General features: G+C 39.2%; 1 protein-coding gene across 2 annotated transcripts in view; it reads left to right on the top strand.

The window, feature by feature from the left end:
* Positions 1 to 23,123, top strand: part of LOC144595966 (neurabin-1-like) — a 76,147-nt gene extending 53,024 nt beyond the window's left edge. Inside the window, exons 11-17 of one of the 2 annotated variants that reach the window (XM_078403956.1) lie at positions 2,159 to 2,310; positions 10,140 to 10,485; positions 13,652 to 13,730; positions 17,308 to 17,379; positions 17,554 to 17,752; positions 18,808 to 18,987; positions 20,349 to 23,123. In XM_078403956.1, the coding sequence (XP_078260082.1) occupies positions 2,159 to 2,310; positions 10,140 to 10,485; positions 13,652 to 13,730; positions 17,308 to 17,379; positions 17,554 to 17,752; positions 18,808 to 18,987; positions 20,349 to 20,519 (1,199 nt within the window). In that variant the 3' untranslated portion in view covers positions 20,520 to 23,123. Of the gene's footprint in view, positions 1 to 2,158; positions 2,311 to 10,139; positions 10,486 to 13,648; positions 13,731 to 17,307; positions 17,380 to 17,553; positions 17,753 to 18,807; positions 18,988 to 20,348 lie in introns of both variants that reach the window. The other variant, XM_078403955.1, reaches the window with a different exon arrangement.
* Positions 23,124 to 23,512: the final 389 nt, after the last annotated feature.

Below are 23,512 nucleotides of genomic sequence, written 5' to 3'. Positions count from 1 at the left end.
TAGTAAACCTACGCTGCACCCCCTCAATAGCAAGAATATCCTTCCTCAAATTTGGAGACCAAAACTGCACACAGTACTCCAGGTGTGGTCTCACTAAGCCCCTGTACAACTGCAGAAGGACCTCTTTGCTCCTATACTCCACTTCTCTTGTTATGAAGGCCAACATTCCATTGGCTTTCTTCACTGCCTGCTGTACCTGCATGCTTCCTTTCAGTGACTGATGCACGAGGACACCCAGATCTCTTTGTACGTCCCCTTTTCCTAACTTGACACCATTCAGATAATACTCTGCCTTCCTATTCTTACCACCAAAGTGGATAACCTCACACTTATCCACATTAAACTGCATCTGCCATGCATCCGCCCACTCACACAATCTGTCCAAGTTACCCTGCAACCTCATAGCATCTTCCTCACAGTTCACACTGTCACCCAGCTTTGTATCATCTGCAAATTTGCTAATGGTACTTTTAATCCCTTCATCCAAGTCATTAATGTATATTGTAAATAGCTGCGGTCCCAGCACCGAGCCTTGCGGTACCCCACAAGTTACTGCCTGCCATTCTGAAAGGGACCCATTTATCCCCACTCTTTGCTTTCTGTCTGTCAACCAATTTTCTATCCATGTCAGTACCCTACCTCCAATACCATGTGCTCTAATTGTGCCCACTAATCTCCTATGTGGAACCTTATCGAAGGCTTTCTGAAAGTCGAGGTACACCACATCCACCGGCTCTCCCCTGTCAATTTTCCTAGTTACATCCTCAAAGAATTCCAGAAGATTAGTCAAGCATGATTTCCCCTTGGTAAATCCATGCTGACTCGGAACGATCCTGTTACTACTATCCAAACGCTCTGCAATTTCATCTTTTATAATTGACTCCAGCATCTTCCCCACCACTGATGTAAGACTAACTGGTCTATAATTTCCCGTTTTCTCTCTCCCTCCTTAAAAAGTGGGACAACATTAGCTACCGTCCAATCCACAGGAACTGATCCTGAATCTATAGAACATTGGAAAATGATCACCAATGCATCCACAATTTATAGCGCCACCTCCTTAAGTACCCTGGGATGCAGACCATCAGGCCCTGGGGATTTATCAACCTTCAGTCCCATCAGTCTACCCAACACCATTTCCTGCCTAATGTGGATTTCCTTCAGTTCCTCCGTCACCCTAGGATCTCTTGCCACTAGAACATCTGGGAGATTGCTGGTATCTTCCTTAGTGAAGACAGATCCAAAGTACCGGTTCAACTCGTCTGCCATTTCCTTGTTCCCTATAATAAATTCCCCTGCTTCTGTCTTCAAGGGACCCACATTTGCCTTGACTATTTTTTTCCTCTTTACATACCTAAAAAAGTTTTTACTATCCTCCTTTATGTTATTGGCTAGTTTACCCTCGTACCTCATCTTTTCTCCCCGTATTGCCTTCTTAGTCATCTTCTGTTGCTCTTTAAAAGAGTCCCAATCCACTGGCTTCCCACTCTTCTTTGCTTTGTTGTACTTCTTCTCTTTTATTTTTATGCTGTCCTTGACATCCCTTGTCAGCCATGGGTGCCTCTTACTCCCCTTAGAATCTTTCCTCCTCTTTGGGATAAATTGATCCTGCAACTTCTGCATTATTCCCAGGAATACCTGCCATTGCTGTTCCACCGTCTTCTCTGCTAGGGCCTCATTCTAGTCAATTCTGGCCAGCTCCTGCCTCATGCCTCTGTAATCCCCTTTGCTATACTGTAATACTGACACTTCCGATTTTCCCTTCTCCCTCTCAATTTGTAGAATAAAACTTATCATATTGTGATCACTGCCTCCTAATGGCTCTTTTGCCTCGAGTTCCCTTATCAGATCAGGTTCATTACCCAACACTAAATCCAGAATTGCGTTCTCCCTAGTATGCTCCAGTACAAGCTGTTCTAAGAATCCATCTCGGAAGCACTCCACAAACTCTCTTTCCTGGCGTCCATTACCAACCTGATTTTCCCAGTCTACCTGCATGTTGAAATCTCCCATAACCACCGTAGCATTACATTTGCGACATGCCAATTTTAGCTCCTGATTCAATTACAATCATAACCCGCTATGCCCTATCAAAAAATTAGGTATTTGACTGGATTTTAAACTTGTACATCTGTCTGCAATTATTTTAAAATTTCAGATTTTGATGAGGCTGTTCCAGAAACGAAGCGATTAGATACAAGTTCACACAAAGAAAGAGCACACCTTGCCTTGAAAGTTAAAAGACAGCCTCCTTCTAGATTAAAACTAAAGGAATATCTTGAAGCTGATAATGAGAATGAAAGTATACAGGTAAAGGCAATATGGTTTGATTATTTTTTTACTAATCTTTTCTCATACTATAAGTTTATCATACTTTTTCAAAAATCACTAATGTAATTTAAAAGTTTTACGGCATTAAATTTTCAATTTAATTCCTGGTTATAGGGAATTGTAAAAGCTTGCTTTAAGAAGGTAATATTTCTCTTTTTGATGCAGAGATTTTGAATTCTATTCTTTCCTCATTGAGTTGTGTCTTCCTTTGTTTCAAGGAATAATCCAATTTTGCTTTCGAAAATGTGATGCCTTCTACTTTTACAAAACCTGTCGCGAAGTACGCCATAGCTCCAAATAAATTATTCCCACATTTTCATTCGTTTGAGATTCAGCAGTATTCTCTGCTCATGTGGAAATAGCCTTAATAGACAATAGGTGCAGGAGGAGGCCATTCAGCCATTTGAGCCAGCACCGCCATTCACCGTGATCATGATTGATCATCCACAATCAGTATCCCGTTCCTGCCTTCTCCCCATACCCCCTGACTCCGCTATCATTAAGAGCTCTAACTCTCTTTGAAAGCATTCAGAGAATTGGCCTCATCTCTTAATCTCAAGGATGGCCTTACAGTTATGCTTTCCTCTTTCTAGTATCGTCCTGATGACCTGGATGTAGATTTCAATGTCCACTTCATAAACAAGTACCCACAGTTGACCACTTAGCACCAAACTAACAATTTCTTATATATTTTCTTCCCAAAATCTGTTAATCACATATGTATCTTTGATTGCACTTTTTTTTCATCCTGCCCACCTTAAACCCAATTCTCCAATAACCCTTCTACTGCCTACACACATTCATTTTGGATTTTAACAATTTCATTGTTAATTCCACCACATCACAAACTCAGTATCTCTCAGCAATTCCGTGATGGCCATGCCAAGTCAAGCCTAATTTTTTGTGACATCAGCATTTGAGATTTTGTAATCAATAAACAATAGGTGCAGGAGTAGGCCATTCGGCCCTTCGAGCCAGCACTGCCATTCAATGTGATCATGGCTGATCATTCAAATGGGGATCATTCATAATCACCAAGAGCTAAAGAAGATCCCAATCGTGACTCTTGCTGTTGTACGCTACTTTCAAAATGTCTCTGTTAGGAACAACTTCCATTACTTACTACATATTCCCAGACTATCTACCAAGTCTCCAATCATAATAAAAACAAAAATTGCTCAATCCTCAGCAAATTGGGAAGTGTCATTTGAGGTGGAAAGAGAATTACAATTTAATTCAAGTAACATTTCATGGGAATATTCTATCCATGTTGAAAACATGATGTGCTGGAATAACTCAGCGAGTCATGGCAGTATTTGTCGGGAGAATGCACAGGTAATGCTTCATGCCGGGATCCTTCTTCAGACTTCGAAACTGAACCTGAAACGTTGCCTATCCATTCCCTCTGCAGATGCTGCTTAACTTACTGAGTAACTTTGTTTTTTGCTAAAGATGCCAGTATCTGCGTTTTTGTTTGTGTCTTTATTCTATCTACTTTGTTAGATATCCTCTTCTAACAATGCTTTGTGAAAATCTTAGAAAAAGTGCAGTCAACATTTTTATATCAAGAGGAGCAGGCTTTTGTATGTGTGTGTGTGTGTTCTGAAGTTGCATAGGCCAGCTTTGGAATATGGAAATAAAGAGACGATGTTCTTATGTTGCTGCCTATCGTTTGACTTTTGACAGAAGAAATAGAAAATGCTTTGGGAGATTTTTTCTCTCTCAAAATTCACAAACTATAAGTAAAAGTAAAGTGGCACGACAAACAGCTAGCTTAAAATATCCTTTCTGGTAGTATGTCGTCTGATTGGGAGTTAAAATTAATTAACATAAATGATTGCTTAAAAATCATCTTGGAGAAAAAGAATGAAAAAGTTATAGAATCCTGCACTTTCTGAAAATGATTAGAAATATATTAGAAATCTATTGGATATTTCTATACTTGAAAACGCGTTCCACTAAGTTGAATATGTTTTCAGAGTTAAGATTTCTAATAGGCAATATTTTGGGTATGGAACCTTCTTCAGACAAAGGAAGAGTCCTAACAAAAACATTGTCTGTCATTTGTTCCCTCTACAAATGCTGATTGGTTTGCTGCATTTGATTTTTTGCCCTTATTCCTCTCAGTTTATTTTTAATTGTAATTTAACCATCCTTTCTTTGGTTGAAACACATTTTCTCCTATTGCTCACCAAGGTTCTATAAGACCTGTAATTTTGACTGTACTTCCAAAAGCTTTGTAGGCCAGAAAACATAAATGTGAATGTTTGTGCTTAAGTAATGAGGAATAAGAAAATTAGGCCTACTGGAGTACTTTTTAAAACCTTCTCAAGCACTTGTGAGATTCTGCATACGAAGGTTATGAGGAACCCAAGGACAACTTCTCATTTAAAACTTTGTGCTGGAAACTCTATGTACAGAACTGTTAAGAGTATTCTTTGACATATTTAAAACATTAATATACTGCCCACACAAACATTTAGACACAAAATGCTAGTAACTCAGCAGGACAGGCAGTATCTCTGGATAGAAGGAATGGGTGACGTTTCGGGTTGAGACGTTAAGACCCTTCTTCAGACCCGAAACGTCACCCATTCCTTCTATTCAGAGATGCTGCCTGTCCTGCTGAGTTACTCCAGCATTTTGTGTCTATCTTCGGTGTAAACCAACATTTGCAGTTCCTTCCTACACACACAAATATTTATATTGATCCAACTACACCAGGAATCCCACAACTTTGAAACTTTTAGTAAGTGAATTTTGTGTGGATTTTTAAAAATCTCAATCATTTCTTTCAGTCTTCAGCTGTCCATCAGTTTGTAATGAAAAACTTGGGAAAATCTAATAAGTTCTATTATGAATCACTCCCTCATCATTTGCAATACTATCCAACATACAAAATTGTTTTAACATCCTATAAAAGCTTTGCCAGGTGTTAAAGGATGAAGAATCTATACTGAAATATTTCCTTTTGTTTTTATATTATTGTTGGATGTGGCCATTTAAATCGGAGCTGATAATTTATTTCTCTCAACACTATTTCACAAACATTTTATTTTGAAGTACATTTTGAATGTTGATACTCTCAGTTAAATAAAGATTTTAGTATCATTGGATTATTGGTCAATCCAGTAAAAACAGGTACCATTTTACAAATTGTTGTAGATCAACATCATATCACTGGGCATTCTAACATGTCCCCAGTTTAAAGAAGCTGTTTGCTTGAGATCAACATTGCCCAATGGACTATTTATTAAATTACAATAGACAATAGGTGCAGGAGGAGGCCATTCGGCCCTTCGAGCCAGCACCGCCATTCAATGTGATCATGGCTGATCATTCTCAATCAGTACCCCGTTCCTGCCTTCTCCCCATACCCCCTGACTCCGCTATCCTTAAGAGCTCTATCTAGCTCTCTCTTGAATGCATTCAGAGAACTGGCCTCCACTGCCTTCTGAGGTAGAGAATTCCACAGATTCACAACTCTCTGACTGAAAAAGTTTTTCATCATCTCAGTTCTAAATGGTCTACCCCTTATTCTTAAACTGTGGCCCCTTGTTCTGGACTCCCCCAACATTGGGAACATGTTTCCTGCCTCTAACGTGTCCAACCCCTTAATAAATCTTATACGTTTCGATAAGATCTCCTCTCATCCTTCTAAATTCCAGTGTATACAAGCCTAGTCGCTCCAGTCTTTCAACATATGACAGTCCCGCCATTCCAGGAATTAACCTAGTAAACCTACGCTGCTTGCCCTCAATAGCAAGAATATCCTTCCTCAAATTTGGAGACCAAAATTGCACACAGTACTCCAGGTGAGGTCTCACTAGGGCCCTGTACAACTGCAGAAGGACCTCTTTGCTCCTATACTCAACTCCTCTTGTTATGAAGGCCAACATTCCATTGGCTTTCTTCACTGCCTGCTGTACCTGCATGCTTCCTTTCAGTGACTGATGCACGAGGACACCCAGATCTCTTTGTACGTCCCCTTTTCCTAACTTGACACCATTCAGATAATACTCTGCCTTCCTATTCTTACCACCAAAGTGGATAACCTCACATCTATCCACATTAAACTGCATCTGCCATGCATCCGCCCACTCACACAACCTGTCCAAGTCACCCTGCAACCTCATAGCATCTTCCTCACAGATGACACTACCACCCAGCTTTGTATCATCTGCAAATTTGCTAATGGTACTTTTAATCTCTTCATCCAAGTCATTAATGTATATTGTAAATAGCTGCGGTCCCAGCACCGAGCCTTGCGGTACCCCACTAGTTACTGCCTGCCATTCTGAAAGGGACCCATTTATCCCCACTCTTTTCTTTCTGTCTGTCAACCAATTTTCTATCCATGTCAGTACCCTACCGCCAACACCATGTGCTCTAATGTTGCCCACTAATCTCCTATGTGGAACCTTATCAAAGGCTTTCTGAAAGTCAAGGTACACCACATCCACCGGCTCTCCCCTGTCAATTTTCCTAGTTACATCCTCAAAGAATTCCAGAAGATTAGTCAAGCATGATTTCCCCTTCGTAAATCCATGCTGACTCGGAACAATCCTGTTACTACTATCCAAATGCTCCGCAATTTTGTCTTCTATAATTGACTCCAGCATCTTCTCCACCACTGATATCAGACTAACTGGTCTATAATTTCCCTTTTTCTCTCCCTCCTTTCTTAAAAAGTGGAACAACATTAGTAACCCTCCAATCCACAGGAACTGATCCTGAATCTATAGAACATTGGGAAAATGATCACCAATGCGTCCACAATTTCTAGCGCCACTTCCTTAAGTACTCTGGGATGCAGACCATCAGACCCTGGGGATTTATCAGCCTTCAGTCCCATCAGTCTACCCAACACCATTTCCTGCCTAATGTGGATTTCCTTCAGTTCCTCCATCACCCTAGGATCTCTGGCCACTAGAACATCTGGGAGATTGCTGGTATCTTCCTTAGTGAAGACAGATCCAAAGTACCGGTTCAACTTGTCTGCCATTTTTCTTATTCTCCATAATAAATTCCCCTGCTTCTGTCTTCAAGGGACCCACATTTGCTTTGACTATTTTTTTCCTCTTTACATACCTAAAAAAGCTTTTACTATCCTCCTTTATATTATTGGTTAGTTTACCCTTGGACCTCATCTTTTCTCCCCGTATTGCCTTCTTAGTCATCTTCTGTTGCTCTTTAAAAGAGTCCCAATCCTCTGGCTTCCCACTCTTCTTTGCTTTGTTGTACTTCTTCTCTTTTATTTTTATGCTGACATTGACTTCCCTTGTCCGCCATGGGTGCCTCTTACTCCCCTTGGAATCTTTCCTCATCTTTGGGATAAATTGATCCTGCAACTTCTGCATTATTCCCAGGAATACCTGCCATTGCTGTTCCACCGTCTTCCTGGCTAGGGCCTCCTTCCAGGCAATTCTGGCCAGCTCTTCCTTCTTGCCTCTGTAATCCCCTTTGCTATACTGTAATACTGACACTTCCGATTTTCCCTTCTCCCTCTCAGTTTGCAGAGTAAAACTTATCATATTGTGATCACTGCATCCAAATGGCTCTTTTACCCCGAGTCCCCTTATCAGATCAGGTTCATTACACAACACTAAATCCAGAATTGCTTTCTCCCTAGTAGGCTCCAGTACAAGCTGTTCTAAGAATCCATCTCGGAGACACTCCACAAACTCTCTTTCCTGGGGTCCATTACCCCTCCCCCCCACTACTTAGTTTAAAGCCTCACTTGTAGCACTAGCAAACCTACCTGCCGGAATGTTGGTCCCCCTGCTGTTAAGGTGTAACCCGTCCCTTTTGTACAGGTCACCCCTACCCCAGAAGAGATCCCAGTGGTCTAGAAATCTAAATCCCTGCTCCCTGCACCAGCCCCTCAGCCATACATTCATATCCCCGATATGAATAGATATCCCCGATCTCTCTATTCCTGCCCTCACCAGCACGAGGTGCAGGTAGCAGTCCAGAGACAACTACCTTCGACGTCCTACTTCTCAGTCTTCTCCCTAACTCTATAAACTCACGTTGCAGTATCTTCTTCCTCCCGACGTCGTTCGTGCCCACATGCACAACTACTTCCGGTTCAATGCCTTCCCTCGCTAGGATGTTCTGAAGCCGCTCCGTGATGTCTTGAACCCTGGCACCAGGGAGGCAACAGACCATCCTCGAGTCCCGCCTGCGGCCACAGGATCTACTGTCCATACCACGGACAATGGAGTCACCCACTACTATGGCTCTTCCTGACTTTGGTCTCCCCGGTCGAGTTTCCTTGCCTGGGTTAGATCTGCCAACACGTCCTCCGCTCTGACTGGAAGCTTCTTCTGCCCCAACAGTTCCCAAGAGGGTGTACCTGTTTGCAATAGGCACAGCCACCAGGGTCTCCTGTAGTCCACGTTCGCTCCCCCCTGAAACAGTCTCCCACCTTTGCTCGACCTGGACCCTTGGCGTGACAGCCTCACAGTAGGTCCTGTCCAGGAAACTCTCACATTCCCGGATGGCCCTGAGGTCTTCCAGCTGCTTTTCCAACTCCGCCAAATGTCCATTCAGGAACTGCACCTGGACACAGTTCTTGCATGTGTAGTTCCCAGAAACTCCAGCGGTGTCCCTACCTTCCCACATCCTGCAGGAAGCACACTGTACCAACTTGTCCGCCATTACTTTAGTGAAGTCGAAAACAATTCAGGCTCCAAAACAAGCGTAACCTCCTCACCTCAGCCTCCTCGCCGAAGACTTGCAGCCAAAGACTCGCACTTTACCCGGACAAGGCTGCACCCCTTGTGCAAGTCTTGCTTATATCAGTCACTAAATTACTTAATTGGCCAATTCCAGAGCTAACAGTTGCAAAAAATATATTAGTATTTCCTATTAACCTACTATGCACCTCAACTGGAGTTAATTTATAGCCTTGGAGAAAAGCAATTGTTAATTTTTAAGTAGCTTGACTGCCCCTATTTACAACAGTTATATGGAGAACTTGACCTAGTGGACCCGTTGGGCCCAAACCTCTCCTGCATTGGTGCAGCACCCTCTCCTCCCTCCCCTCTCCCCCCCTCCATCCCTTCCCTCTCCCCCCTCCTCCCCTCCCTCCCTCCTTTACCCTCCCTCCCCTGTCCACTTCCCCTTCCCCTCCCCCTTCCCCTTCCCCTCCCCCCACTCCATCCCCCTCAACCCCCCTTACCCTCCTTCCTCCCCTCCCTCACCCCCCTCCCTCTGCCCCCCTTCCTCCCTAGGAGATAGATTTAAACTTTAAAATGTGAATAACTTGAAAAATATAACACTGAATTCAATTAAACCTCCCATTAGCACCAAAGGGACATTGAGTAAGGTGGGCCTAAAATTGTCGCGCTATCGTGTACCATTTTGGCTGTAGTTCAGGAATAAGCAAACAAACTAACTAGAGATTTAGTATATAGATGAATTTGAATAATCATCTTTTGAGATTTTATATAGATACAAACAAAACCTGTCAAAATAATTTATCTATGTATTTCTTACTTGATGAACTTGCTTATTGTATGCAGAGCACAGCTTTCTTTTAGGTTTGTCCCAATTCAGTGGGTTTATAGTAGATGTCAGTCACTAGTCTGTCTCCTGTGATGGAGATGGTGAGGTCCAGAAACGGGAGGGAGATGTCGGAGATAGTCCAGGTATATTTAAGGGCAGGATGGAAATTGGAAGTGAATGAAGTCAGTGAGTTCTGCATGGGTACTTTTAGGTTTGACAGTTTTACCTATTTCTTTAGGTAATGTTTCTTTGCCAATGTTAGCTAACGAATCAACATTTTTATACTACATTTTCAGGATAATGAAGATGAGGAAAATATCGAAGGAGTTGAGCAAGCAGATGCATCACGTATTCTAAGTAACTTGGGTGCAGTACAAGCTATTGAAAATGCATTTGTTCCTGTACCTGAAACATCTACGAAGGAAGCAGCAGTGGAGGATAAGTCTGATGTGGCAAGCATAATCAGTTTGCATGATCAAAGTCCTTCTGCATCGCCTTGTTCCTCACCAGTTCATAAGGGAGTTGAGAGTAGTACAAGCTCAAAACAGTCTCTTTCCAAAGCAACAGCACCATCTAGTTCTCCATCATTTCTTACAAAGATAAGGAAGAGAGAATCAAAAGCCAAAAGAAAAGAAACTATTGGTAAACTTATTTAATTATTATATATCTGTAATGTTCAAATCAAAACTTCATCGATAGCTTTATGAATATCTTTAGTAATTTTGAGTTAATTGTAAAAATAGAAGATGCTGGAAAGGACACATCAGTGGAGAGAGAAATGGCGTTTCTGGTTGGTGACTTCTAAACAGGAGGATCTGATGAAATATTTTTGGCCGAAACATTTCTCTCTCCTTATATTTTGCCTAATATCCTGCTTTTTCCAGCATTTTTGGCTGTAATTTCAGATTCCCGGCATCCAGATTTCATTGAATTGCAATTCTATATTAATTACATGCTGAAATCATTTAATCCATTTCTTAAATTGTGGGTAATAGGCATAGTGCATGGATTATGTTTCTGGTCAAGATAATATTTAAAAACTCATTTATTTAGCAGCTGATCTTTTTGAGTTTTTGTTTTGGTTCAGAATATCTTTATTGGATGGTAGTCTGATAGTACTACACAGGTGGAAGACAGCAACGCATATTCACTTGTTAGACACCATTCAACCATTTAAAAAATATTTTTAGTTCAAACGGAAAGGAAAGTGTGAAGGATGGGGAAAAAATTAGGGAAGTTATCCATTGTTGGATGTCCTCTTTAGTTTTTTATTTACAACCTTGAGATTTAAAATCAAACCCGTATTCAATTTGCACGTGTTCAACCTGCCAATACTTCCTACACTGGATGTAAAACAGTTGTCAAAATGTCAAAACAGTTGAGGAATTTTTCTTTTTTGTCATTTCATTCTTCACAAAATAATGTACTATCTTTCAGTATTTAAATGTTTATAATACCATGGTGTCGACATCAGCTGGTTGTAAATAACCCTGATGGGTTAATACTTGCACTTTTACTAAATATTGGCATTGCATCCAAAATAGGACATGTCGAAGGATTTAATGGTTTAGTAGTTCTCATCTCCAGGTCAAGATGTTTGTGATTCATTTTCTACTTCAGACATTTGGGCATAAAATGTAGGTTAAGAGGCAAGCACACAGGTGCCTGGCTTAGCTCTACCCCATAGAGCACTGATTCATTACAGTATGCTTGGTCTTGTAGTTCTGCACTCACAGGTACATGCCTTCTTAAACTTTAGTTAAGGTATCTGATTTGGGTGCATCTCTGCTGATGCTTGCGTATCAAAGAATAACCCATGGCTCAATGTGGAGAGGCTGTTTGTGATTGACAGCGCACAGTGAAAGTGGATCATTCTTAGGGACTGGCAATTCCTGCTGCACATATTGATAGACTACCTGAATTTTCCCTCACCACCACCTGTTACATGTGATGGAAACCATCAGGTGGCGCCAGTAATGGCTGCCTCGCCAACAGTCTGCCTGTCCCTTTCTTCTTCGTTGTCTTTGTAGTATGTGTTCTTGTGTTCTTTAGCTTGTTTTTATGTTGGGGGTTGGGGGAAACCTTATTGATTCTCTTACCTCGACGGAGACGCAATTTTTTTCCATATCGTATCTCCGTCCGCACTGCGGCCTAACATCGAGGAGTTAGCAGCCTTTGCTGGAGACCGATTTCGAGGGCTCCACCGCGGGTGCCTGCGGACTTTAACATCGTGGAGCTCGCGGTCTCTGGTTAGAGACTGATATTGAGAATTCAGAGCCACAGGAGCTTCGACCGCCCCGACGCGGGGCTTCGACCGCCGGCTCCAACGGATGGTTCGACTGCCCCGACCGCCAGAGAAAAATGAGGGATGAAGATTAGACTTTATTGCCTTTGATCACAGTGAGGAATGTGGGGAAGCCGCTGTAGTGGATGTTTATATTAACTTTTATGAAGGTGTGTGTCTTGTTGCTTTTTTTGGTATGGCTGTATGGTAATTCGCATATCATTGTACCTTAATTGGTACACGTGACAATAAAAGACCTTTGAAACCACTGATTCTCATTTTCTTTATTTATCTGTACATCCCTCCCTTCCCAGTCTCCAAGATTTCTCCATGTGCTGGTCAGAATGCAACCCTGAGCCCCACATTTCAGAGATGAATGGCTGCACAATTCACCACAGCCCACCCAATAGAGTCCACATTGGGAGCTTTTCCACACCAAGCTGTAGGCGAGGATAGCATCAGCGGGGGCAGAGATTTGCACTGATTTGTCCTTGGCACGGAGCACTGTCATTAAACATTTCTTTGCACTTAATGTGTAGTGCTGATACCATTTGCACTATTGTTTACAGCCAGGTATCCTGATTGCTAAGCAAGGTGCCAGTTTATTTAGATGAGGTAATGGTGTCTTTCAGAGGAGATGTCAAACCTAAAGCCTGTTTTGAAGAAGAACAAGTCTGTTCTCCAGCGATTTTGGCTGATATCTATTGCTCAATCCATAGCATTAAATCATGTTATCTGGTCCCTTCTTTAGTATTTAAAGCCCACCGTAAATTGACTGTTTCATTTCATACAACATTGTGTACTGCAAGCAGGACTTCACTGGTTGCAAAACATTTTGTTTATGCTTCAGTTTCGAAGTGCAGTAAATAAGTTCAGATCATTCTTTCTCACTTTCATTTCTTAAAAATAGTTGATCTCTAAGATATCAGAGATAATTTGGTTGGCCTCACAATTTCTGGCTTGTAACAAGGAAAATCAGTGCCATCTCATTCCTATTCAATCAATGTTGTTACCAAGTAATGGAAGTGGTTTTGGCCATGATGTTCCACATACCTTACTAGCCAGTCAACAATCATCCAAGTTCACGTACACAGAAAAACAGGTACTTGGATAAGATTTTGTTGCACAGGTGAATTATTAGCCAAGATGGAGAAGGGAGGAAAATAATTTTAGTTGGAGATTGGAAATAATTATTCAATTACACGCATTGTGCTAATCTCCACAGTGCAAGCCAATCAGTTCTTTGTTCCTCCCAAAAATTCAGTGCATAATGAAAATCATGGTGGGGAGGATCATCTCGAATAATTGCCCGAAAACCTGTTCAATCAGAGTTGTCCAATTTAGTGTTCATTCATTGTTTTAACTGCACATAAGGTTTGGCATTCAAATCAAAAGATAGTTCGAGGCATCTTTTAAAATTGTGCTTGCCTTTTCTTTTGTGTAATACACAATAGATTTATTGATAACATCTTAAAAACAGGGTTATAAATACAGGAAAATGTAATTATTTTATATTGACAGAAGGCAAGAAAAGCGAAGATGAGTCAGCTAATGGAAGTGAAAACATATCTGGAAAATCCAAAAGAAGATTTGCTGATTTTGGGTATGATCTCCGTTGCCTTGAAGAAAATATTTTGCATGATTTTAATTGTGGCTATTGATTCAAATTCAGATTAGTTTATTGTCTTATACACCAGGTTGCAATAAAATATGAACAAGTTATGAACAAGAAACAAGCAGAGTACAGTGCCCTCCATAATGTTTGGAACAAAGACCCATCATTTATTTATTTGCCTCTGTACTCCACAATTTGAGATTTGCATTAGAAAAAAATCACATGCGGTTAAAGTGCACATTGTCAGATTTTAATAAAGGCCATTTTTATACATTTTGGTTTCACCATGTAGAAATTATAGCTGTGTTTATACATAGTCGCCCCATTTCAGGGCACCATAATGTTCGGGACACAGCAATGTCATGTAAATGAAAGTAGTCATGTTTAGTATTTTGTTGCATATCCTTTGCATGCAATGATTGCTTGAAGTCTGCGATTCATGGACATCACCAGTTGCTGGGTGCCTTCTCTGGTGATGCTCTGCCAGGCCTGTATTGCAGCCATATTTAGCTTATGCTTGTTTTGGGGGCTAGTCCCCTTCAATTTTCTCTTCAGCATATAAAAGGCATGCTCAATTGGGTTCAGATCAGGTGATTGACTTGGCCACTCAAGAATTTACCATTTTTTAGCTTTGAAAAACTCCATTGTTGCTTCAGCAGTATGTTTGGGATCATTGTCTTGCTGTAGAATGAACTGCCAGCCAATGGGCTTTGAAGCATTTGTTTGAACTTGAGCAGATAGGATGTGTCTATACACTTCAGAATTCATTAAGCTACTACCATCAGCAGTTGTATCATCAATGAATGAATGAATGAATGAATGAATAAGTTTATTGGCCAAGTATGCAGATACAAGTAATGTGCCTTGGTGCTCCGCTCACAAATGACAACACACAAACAGCGTAGGTTTACTAGGTTAATTCCCGGAATGGCGGGACTGTCATATGTTGAAAGACTAGAGCGACTAGGCTTGTATACACTGGAATTTAGAAGGATGAGAGGGGATCTTATTGAAACATATAAGATCATTAAGGGGTTGGACACGTTAGAGGCAGGAAACATGTTCCCAATGTTGGGGGAGTCCAGAACCAGGGGCCACAGTTTAAGAATAAGGGATAGGCTGTTTAGAACGGAGATGAGGAAAAACCTTTTCAGTCACAGAGTTGTAAATCTGTGGAATTCTCTGCCTCAGAAGGCAGTGGAGGCCAGTTCTCTGAATGCATTCAAGAGAGAGCTAGATAGAGCTCTTAAGGATAGCGGAGTCAGGGGGTATGGGGAGAAGGCAGGAACGGGGTACTGATTGAGAATGATCAGCCATGATCACATTGAATGGTGGTGCTGGCTCGAAGGGCCAAATGGCCTACTCTTGCACCTATTGTCTATTGTCAAATAAATGAATGATGGGTGTTTGTCCCAAACATTGTAGAAGGCACTGTATTTCGTTAGACACAAAAAGCTGGAGTAACTCAGCGGGACAGGCAGCATCTCTGGAGAGAAGGAATGGGTGATGTTTCGAGTCGAGACCCTTCTTCAGACCCGAAATGTCACTCATTCCTTCTCTCCAGAGATGTTGCTTGTCCCGCTGAGTTACTCCAGCTTTTTCTGTCTACGGTTTAAACCAGCATCTGCAGTTCCTTCTTACACAGAGTATTTAGTTAATTCCGCTATAACTAGATAGATGGCGTTCACATTTTAAATCACATTTTAAACCCGATTATGTAAATAGGGAATATGTGGATTGGGGGTAAAGAGTTGCAGACTCAACAAAACAAAATTATTTTTCCTGCAGGATTTTCAAAAATAATTGTCTTTTAATAGCCATAAGTTTATGTTTGTTAATGCAAGCTAATATACTTAATGCTGTATGTGACACTTTCTTTTCTCAGTGACAACTTTTTTTCTGCTTGTCAATTTCCAAAGTAATTCTTTAGTTATTGTCTGAAATAGTGTTAAACCAATTGAGCCTAAGAAATACACATGGATTCATCAATTGAATGATTTTAATTTGCATTATGGAAACACTTATTATAAAATTATATATAATAGCACACTTATAGTATTGATAAATTAATAATTACAATAATTAAATTCAGAATTCACATAACATTATAGTAAAACCTGGATAATCCACTATCCTGTTCAAAAATACCAATATTTGGCATCTCACTTTGTTACCTGTGTTCCCTTTAAATTCACCATGACCGTGTTTTTCACTCTCCCATTAAATGCACTCATTTCCTGCACTCCTTTTGAAGTCCTCTAGATTCCATTTTCTTGCTCCAACAGTCTCATTTGCTGCACTCCTTTAAAACTTAATGAGTCCCATTTCCCATGCTTCTTTTAAAATCACCAGAGCCCCATTCTCATGCTCCTTTAAACTCACACAGTACTTTTTTCCCCCATAGTTCTCTTAAACTTAATTGGTTTACTTGAACATTTATTATGTGGCATCTTAATAAATAAGAATTAAAACTGTTAGAGTTTAAATAAGAGTAATATCTAATAGTCCGTAAATCTGCCAGTTGGATACCATTATAGTGCCACGGGTGCCGCATTATCGGGTTTTTACCATACCCAGATCAAGCTGAGTCAAAGTAATTCACATTGACCTGCTTGAGCTTAAATTTTACTCATCATCTCCATAATGTTCTTCACAACTTTGAGTAGACATGGATCAGAACTTTGAGTAGACATGGAACAGATGACATCTCCATAATGTGGCAAAATGCAATTTCTTTCATCTAATTATGAGTGGCCAAAGAAATTTAATATGTACTCTTTTGAGCTGAGAAGGATGAGGGATAATCATATTGAAATATATGCCTCTCGTGCCCACATGCCTGATACCAGGCTACCAAAACACTCTCTTCTGAGCTCTGCCATGGCAGAAGATTACCTGATGGACAAAAAAAAAAGAATCAAAGATGTTCACAATGCCTCTGTGAAATGCAAACCCCAACTGATACTTTGGAAGTTCTGGTCCATGTCTACTCAGAGTTGTGAAGAACAATATGGAATGATACTGAGAGCCCTGAAGCTATGCATACAGAAGTGCACCACCTCTCAAGTTGCCACCCAATCAGCCACTGCCTGCCTCTTCTCTTTAAAAAATTGTGGTTCTTCGACGGCCTCATCAGCTACCTCAAAGCCCACAAACTCAATCCTGAGGAACTGACGAAGGGGAGGATAATTGTCATAGAGTTACCCAATAGTGATTGAGAAGGGTCTTGTCCCTAGCTTCATTACAGTTGGGAATCACTAGTCTGCCCGTCTGTGTCGTAAAACTAAATCTGATTTTTTTTTCTTCTTAATGGCAAAAACAGTTATTCTTTTCTCCTGTCCAAACAAAACATATGGTAATGTGAAAGTGTGTTTTCATTAGAATATAATTTCAGCTTCTAGAAACTAAAGAAAACCAGGCAATAATAGTTCAAAAATTAAGTTTCATTGTTTATGGACAAAATATCTATTGATTAGTAGTTCTTAGGAATTGGTACATTGTTTTCTTTTCATGTATTTTTTTTCCTTCTTGGCCACCCAACTCTTTTTTTACTTTAATAAAAAAGTGGATTAAGAAAATCTGGTGGAAAAGGCAAGAAAGTAGATAAAGAAGATCGTAGAACTTCACTTGATAGCAGGTATGTTGCTATAGATAATGCCAGTTAATCTTTTCAAATCGGATTTCATGATGCAGTTGGTGTTTAAATACTTGCAAAATTTGTAACGGTATAATTTGCATGCACCTTGCATTACAAAGTTAAATAGTTCTATTGCTACATATGATTTCTGAACCTTGTTCTTGTGTTTGTCAGGGGATCAAAAGAATTGCTTGAAAGGTCTGGTGGTAACCTTTCAGCTGCAGATTCAGTTTCGTCTATACCAACTTGCATGCCTTTTTCTTGGTTTGGGGATGGTCGTAAAGAAGCTGCCACTTCTGACAACAGTCTTCCATCGCCTTCAAGTTCACATGACGTTTCTTGTGAACCGGATAAAGAAAAGCCTCAAAATATAGTAAGTTCGAAAAAAATTGGTACTTGTCCTTTTCATGCAATGAAAGTACAGACGTGAGAGAGTCATCTATTACAGGTTAACAGTTAAATAATGTTAAAAAGATGGTTGATGTATTTTACAATTAGTTCCACTCCAGCAATGAAAAAAATATTTAAGGTTCTGAAAGGCATGATAGTTTTCTGTAATTACTGCTTACTGTTGTGACTGAGTTTGTTGGCTTATGCTTCGTTGCTTTATCAAGTTAAGCAAAGATCAAGGGTACTGTGATAGATTTCTCCACATAAATAGTGAACAGCAGTATTCAAAGATTAAATATATGTTTAAAATATAGTGATTTTCAAATTTGAAGAGGAATAATAAATAACTATTATAAATAAACTCTCCTAAATATTCATTTACAGTTTGCTGAATATATAATGGTTGCTTTAATATATGGGGGGGGGGGGGTTAAATCAACTAGAATGTATATTTACAACTAGAATGATCTATTCCAGTAAACCAGAATGGAGTGGTAGTGTTTGACTGTTTTTTGCATGAATCTTTCTACAATAACTTCAATATTTAGCAAAAAACAAACTCTGAACAATATTATGGAGAAACAAGAAACTGCAGATGCTGGAATATGGAGAAGCACAGTCTTAAAAAAAAAGTGTTCCGACCCAAAACATCGTCTGTCCATTACTTTAACAGATGCTGCCTGACGAACAGAATTCCTCTAGCACTTTGTTTCTCATTCTATGTTAGATGTTAAATCTCCCCATTGATACGATCATGAATATTGAATCCAAGTATTGAACCTAGCAAGTAGACCCAAAAATCTAAAATGTTAAAAAGTTTGTTTCTTTTGAGTTACGCTTGCATGAGACATGGAAAAGCACGACATTGTTGCATTTTGTTTTGGATGTGTGTGTCTGATTGATTAGTATTAAAAGTACTTGGGCATTTTGTTTCTGAACAGAATGTGCATGTTTTTAGATTTTTACTTATGTCAGTCTTATGTACAGGATGTAAAAAATATATACATCACCCATGATTTTATTGCCTTGTCCAAATAGATACCTGATACGCAAACAACAGGGAAAAGTCAATGTCAAATTCGCACAGTTCCTGAATGGACAACCCAACAAGTCTGTCACTGGCTGACAGAAATTAATTTAGAGCAATATGCTGCAGAATTTATTTCTAAAAACATTGACGGAGAACAATTAATGCAACTGGATAACAGCAAACTAAAGGTACATATGGCATGTTCGTCCAAAATCTTCATTTAAAATATTATATTGGAAGATGCATGAAGTGTGATTGCGTGGACCAGTGGGTTATGAAATTTAATCCTTTCATTCTTGCAATAACAAACAAAAGTGCTGGCCCTTCATTGATTTATGCTGGGAAACAATTTGTGTTGGGACCTCACTTTCCCTTTTAATGGCAGAGTTGCTGACAGCTGTCTAGATGAGCACTTAGGAATTGCCTTGGCATTGAAGGCTACAAAACCAATGCTTTAAGATGGGATTAATATGCATGGATGTGATGGGCTGAATGGTCCCTTTTCATGCTGATTCTGATAGTAGCAGATGTCTGATCAGTCCCATGGGCAGCACTGTGGCACAGCAGTAGAGTTGCTGCCTTACAACGCCAGAGACCTTGGTTTGATCCTGGCTACGGGTGCTTGTCTGTGTGGAGTTTGTACGTTCTCGCCATGACGTGCATGGGTTTTCTCCGAGAACTTCCCACACTCCAAAGACGTACAGGTTTGTAGGTTAATTGACTTGGTATAAATGTAAAAATTGTCCCTAGTGTAGGATAGGGTTAATGTGCGGGGATCGCTGGTCGGTCCGGAGTCGGTGGGCTGAAGGGCCTGTTTCCGCGATGTATCTCTAAACTAAACTAGACTAAGTTATTACCAATGCTTTTTTTTGTAGACAAAACGGTGCTAGTAAGCATAAGTCTGTCATATATGTCATGTGGCCGGAAAACAAAATAATGTTTAACTTTTTATAAGTACCATTACATAGTACCATCACAAAAAAAGCACTGACTATTGCCCTGCACTGTGACCAGGGGCACAATCCCTCTCATAATGGCACTCATATGTGATGTCCTCCCCATTTGGGATACCAAACACAGACTGGGTCACTATTTCATGAAACATCTCTAGTCAGTCTACAATCATGACCCCAAGATTTCAGCTGTTTTTCATTTTAATTCTCTTTTTCACTCCCATTCTGACCTCCATGTCCTCAAATGCTCATTCATTTTCAACAAATGCTTAAGGAAAGTACTTCATCTTTCAGTGTTCTGGACTTAAATAATCAGTTTTTAATTTATATTTCCAGTAATATGGCCTTTTACCTTTTCAGAATGTGTTGCATAATTTGATTGCACAAACTGGTTCATCCCCTTGAAAGACCTTTCATTTACCAGATTCATTACATATCAGCTGTGTTTTTCCACTCTTGAGTGTCAAACTAATTATCATTCTTCTGGTTGTTAACTTAATGTAAATTCACAGCGTTCAGTTTGTACCATGATGGACAGATCATGCAATAGAAATGGGTTACTGTTCACTACATTTTGTTATGCTTTAATTTTGTAGGCTTTAGGCATTACCAGTCAAAATGATCGTGCCACCATTAAGAAAAAGCTTAAGGAAATTAAGAAAACGCATGAAAAAATAGAGAAACAAAGAGAGAAGATTCAAAAGAAAGAGAAAGATCAACAAAGAAGAACCGGTAGACAGGCCACATCAGTAGAAACAATATGTTAAATATGTTAAAAAGTGCAATTGAGAACAAATATTTTAGATAGTTGTCCTATTTCAGTGTTGCTGTATGTTGAATACTTCACAAAATATTTATTCACATATACAGAGCAACTCAAATGTATGTTACTTTGACATTTTATATTAGAGAAATTTATGGTACATTTCTGGTTTGTTTAATGGATTGGGTGATTTTCTGTATATAATGTTCATACGTTTTTGTAGGTTTATAATTCTATGCAGTCTTAAAATAGTTCTGGCCTTAATAATAAATAAAATTAATATTTTAAAACTTAAGCACACTATTACAATTTAATCAAATACTTTCTAAAGGGTGTTGAAAAGTATCTGGAATTTTCTAATGTGATTCAAACTACATTGCAGGGAAAGTGACACTACCAACTCGGCGATGTACACAGTTCTAGAGAATAAGGTACAAAGGTGGAACATTTAAATGTTATGCCTGTGGCATTAATCGATCCATAGTTTATTGTACATTTCACAAAGGGGTAAAATTGCAATAGCTTTTTGTATTTACAGTGCAAACTATACAATGTTACAATTTTATAATTCTGTACTTTATAAATCCATTGCACAGAAGGGATACCACTGTTTAGTCTTATGTCTTTTTATCTTCTCTGTTGAGGTCATTGGTGACCAAAGGATAAATTATCAGGAATGATTGCAAGAAGATCCCTTTGAGTGTTCTAATACATTAATTCACATCGTCCAAGCTATGACACTGTTGTTATGGGAGGTTAATAATTATCTTCCCACTTTCAAGTTTTTAATTGTGTGTGTAGCTATGTTACTTTTATGGTTCTTTGGTTTCAGTTTCTACACTCCACTGGCCTTTTATCATCAAAAATATGAAAATCTTCCCAACGTGCTGTTCTCTGAAATTCTAGATTTGTGAAAGCAACTAGATTTTTTGTTTCTGTGCTTATTTGGGTTGGACATCAAGATTTCATTAATATAATTTGGAATACATTACCTTCTTATTCTGCCCACTATCCATCAGAAGATAAGTCACAGTAGGTGTGAAGCATAACAATGATTATTTACTTGCACCCATCTGCTGCCAGCTTGGTCAGCTTCCACATGAATTTGATTGCTCCGATGCCCATCTTGTTCCTGGTCCCATGTGTAATCTGTATTCTCCTTTGTCATGTCCATTTAGCACAGAGTACTAATTTGATATTCAGAGCAAATATTCTGTATTCCCTCACTTTTTATTAGTTCTTTTAAATGATTAAAGCAGATAATTTGTTATGTTACATTTTTTCCAATTTTATACTTTTAAATAAAATTGGAAAAAATATTTTAAAGTATACCTAATTTAAAAAAAGTGCGAATAGACATGCAGTACTTTGAGGAATCATTACCTTTCCTTAAACTATTTTCTCTTGATTTTCACTTGAATGTGATTTACTGAAATGAAAACTGAAAACAGAGCTATTATATTACTAATCATTAAAAATCAAGTCTAACTTGTTGTTATGCGGAGTGCACTTTTTGTCAGTGGGTGTTACTGCCAATGTCTGAAACCAGGAAACTATTTTCTGTTGTTTGATGACAGAGCAGAATTTAATAGTTTTGTATTATGGAGCCTGGGTTTCTTCTGTTCCTCAAAGTTAATATTTGTTCCCTTCATTGCTAAGGAAAAAAATGAATGATAAAAGGAATGGGAAAATTGGCTAATTTTCACTTGTTTAGCTGTGGATTAAAACAAATAATTATCCAAGTAAGATTTGTAGGATGTAGTTCATTGATGATGTGTCTTCCTTGATAGTCATCTAATGGGTGCCTTCTATTCCCCAGCCTGTTTCAATACATACATGGTTTAGCACCATGATTTTTCTCACGCTTTGAGATCAACTCTTCTGATAAAAAAAACTGGAAAAAAGATCAATTTGTCATTTATCAGTGGTATCCAATAACTATTTACTCTTAACTGTATTTTGTTGGGAATTTGTTTCAGTTTTTGGAATATTGTTAGTTTACTGCTATCTTGTTATTTTGTGGTGTCAGTGTTTTGATTTGCCCACCAGTAGTAGCATTAGTGAAAATCAAGGATACACAAGGCCAGAAATGGAAGAATGCAGTTGAGTGTTTTAAAGTTGGAGGAAGTTATGACGACAGGAGGATAATGTCATGGAGAATGATAATTGTTAAATCACAGCATTGCTGGTCTAGGTGTTATGTCGACAAGCTTGAGGGAAGCAGATAAATTAGGATCCAGGTGGAAGAATTTGGAGCTCATGTTTATGGAGGGTAGAAGTTGAGGATGGCTTGGAAGGTATTGGAGTAATTGAATTGAGATAACAAACTGGAAAAATATGGATGAATGCTCCAGCAGCAAATAAACTGGGACAGGAATGATGGTAGGTGCTACAGAAGTAGGTGCTTTAAGTGATGACCTTGAGAATATGGGGTTGAGACTCAGCTTGAAATCAAGTACAACATCAAGGTAGTTAATAACGTGGTTCAGTCTTGGTCAATAGCTGTGAAGAGAATGGATTAGCACTTGTACAAGAGTGATTAATAGATTTACATGGTTTAGCTCTAAAACATTTTGAAATGAAATACAAATTGAGAATAAAAAGAATTTATAAAGTCCTTACAGTTTCTTTTTTTGAACTAATGGATCTTTGCTGTTTTAATTTAATTTTTCTTTTATTGCACTGTTCTATAATCATTCTTTTTCTCAAACAATATAAGCTTCCTGACGACAACAGCATTTTGTAATGTAGGTGCTGCAATTGATGCATAAAAGTTGTATACAGATAACCCTTTTTAACAGCTAACAGCTAAAATTATATTTTTGTTATTGCAAGCTAAAAATTCTGACGGCTGTTTGTTACATTGTTTAATAGAGTATCATTACACCGGCGTCGATCGAAGCAATTGGTTATCAATTTCTAAGACCTCCCGCAGTGTAACAAGCAGCCTGTGTTCTTAAAGAAACAGTGGTGTCTGATTACCGTGGGGATGTTCCA

Source organism: Rhinoraja longicauda, chromosome 8 (assembly GCF_053455715.1).
Source record: "Rhinoraja longicauda isolate Sanriku21f chromosome 8, sRhiLon1.1, whole genome shotgun sequence".
Taxonomy (NCBI): domain Eukaryota; kingdom Metazoa; phylum Chordata; class Chondrichthyes; order Rajiformes; family Arhynchobatidae; genus Rhinoraja; species Rhinoraja longicauda.
Note: the sequence above shows the minus strand (reverse complement) of the source record. Positions and strands in the feature narration are given on the sequence as shown.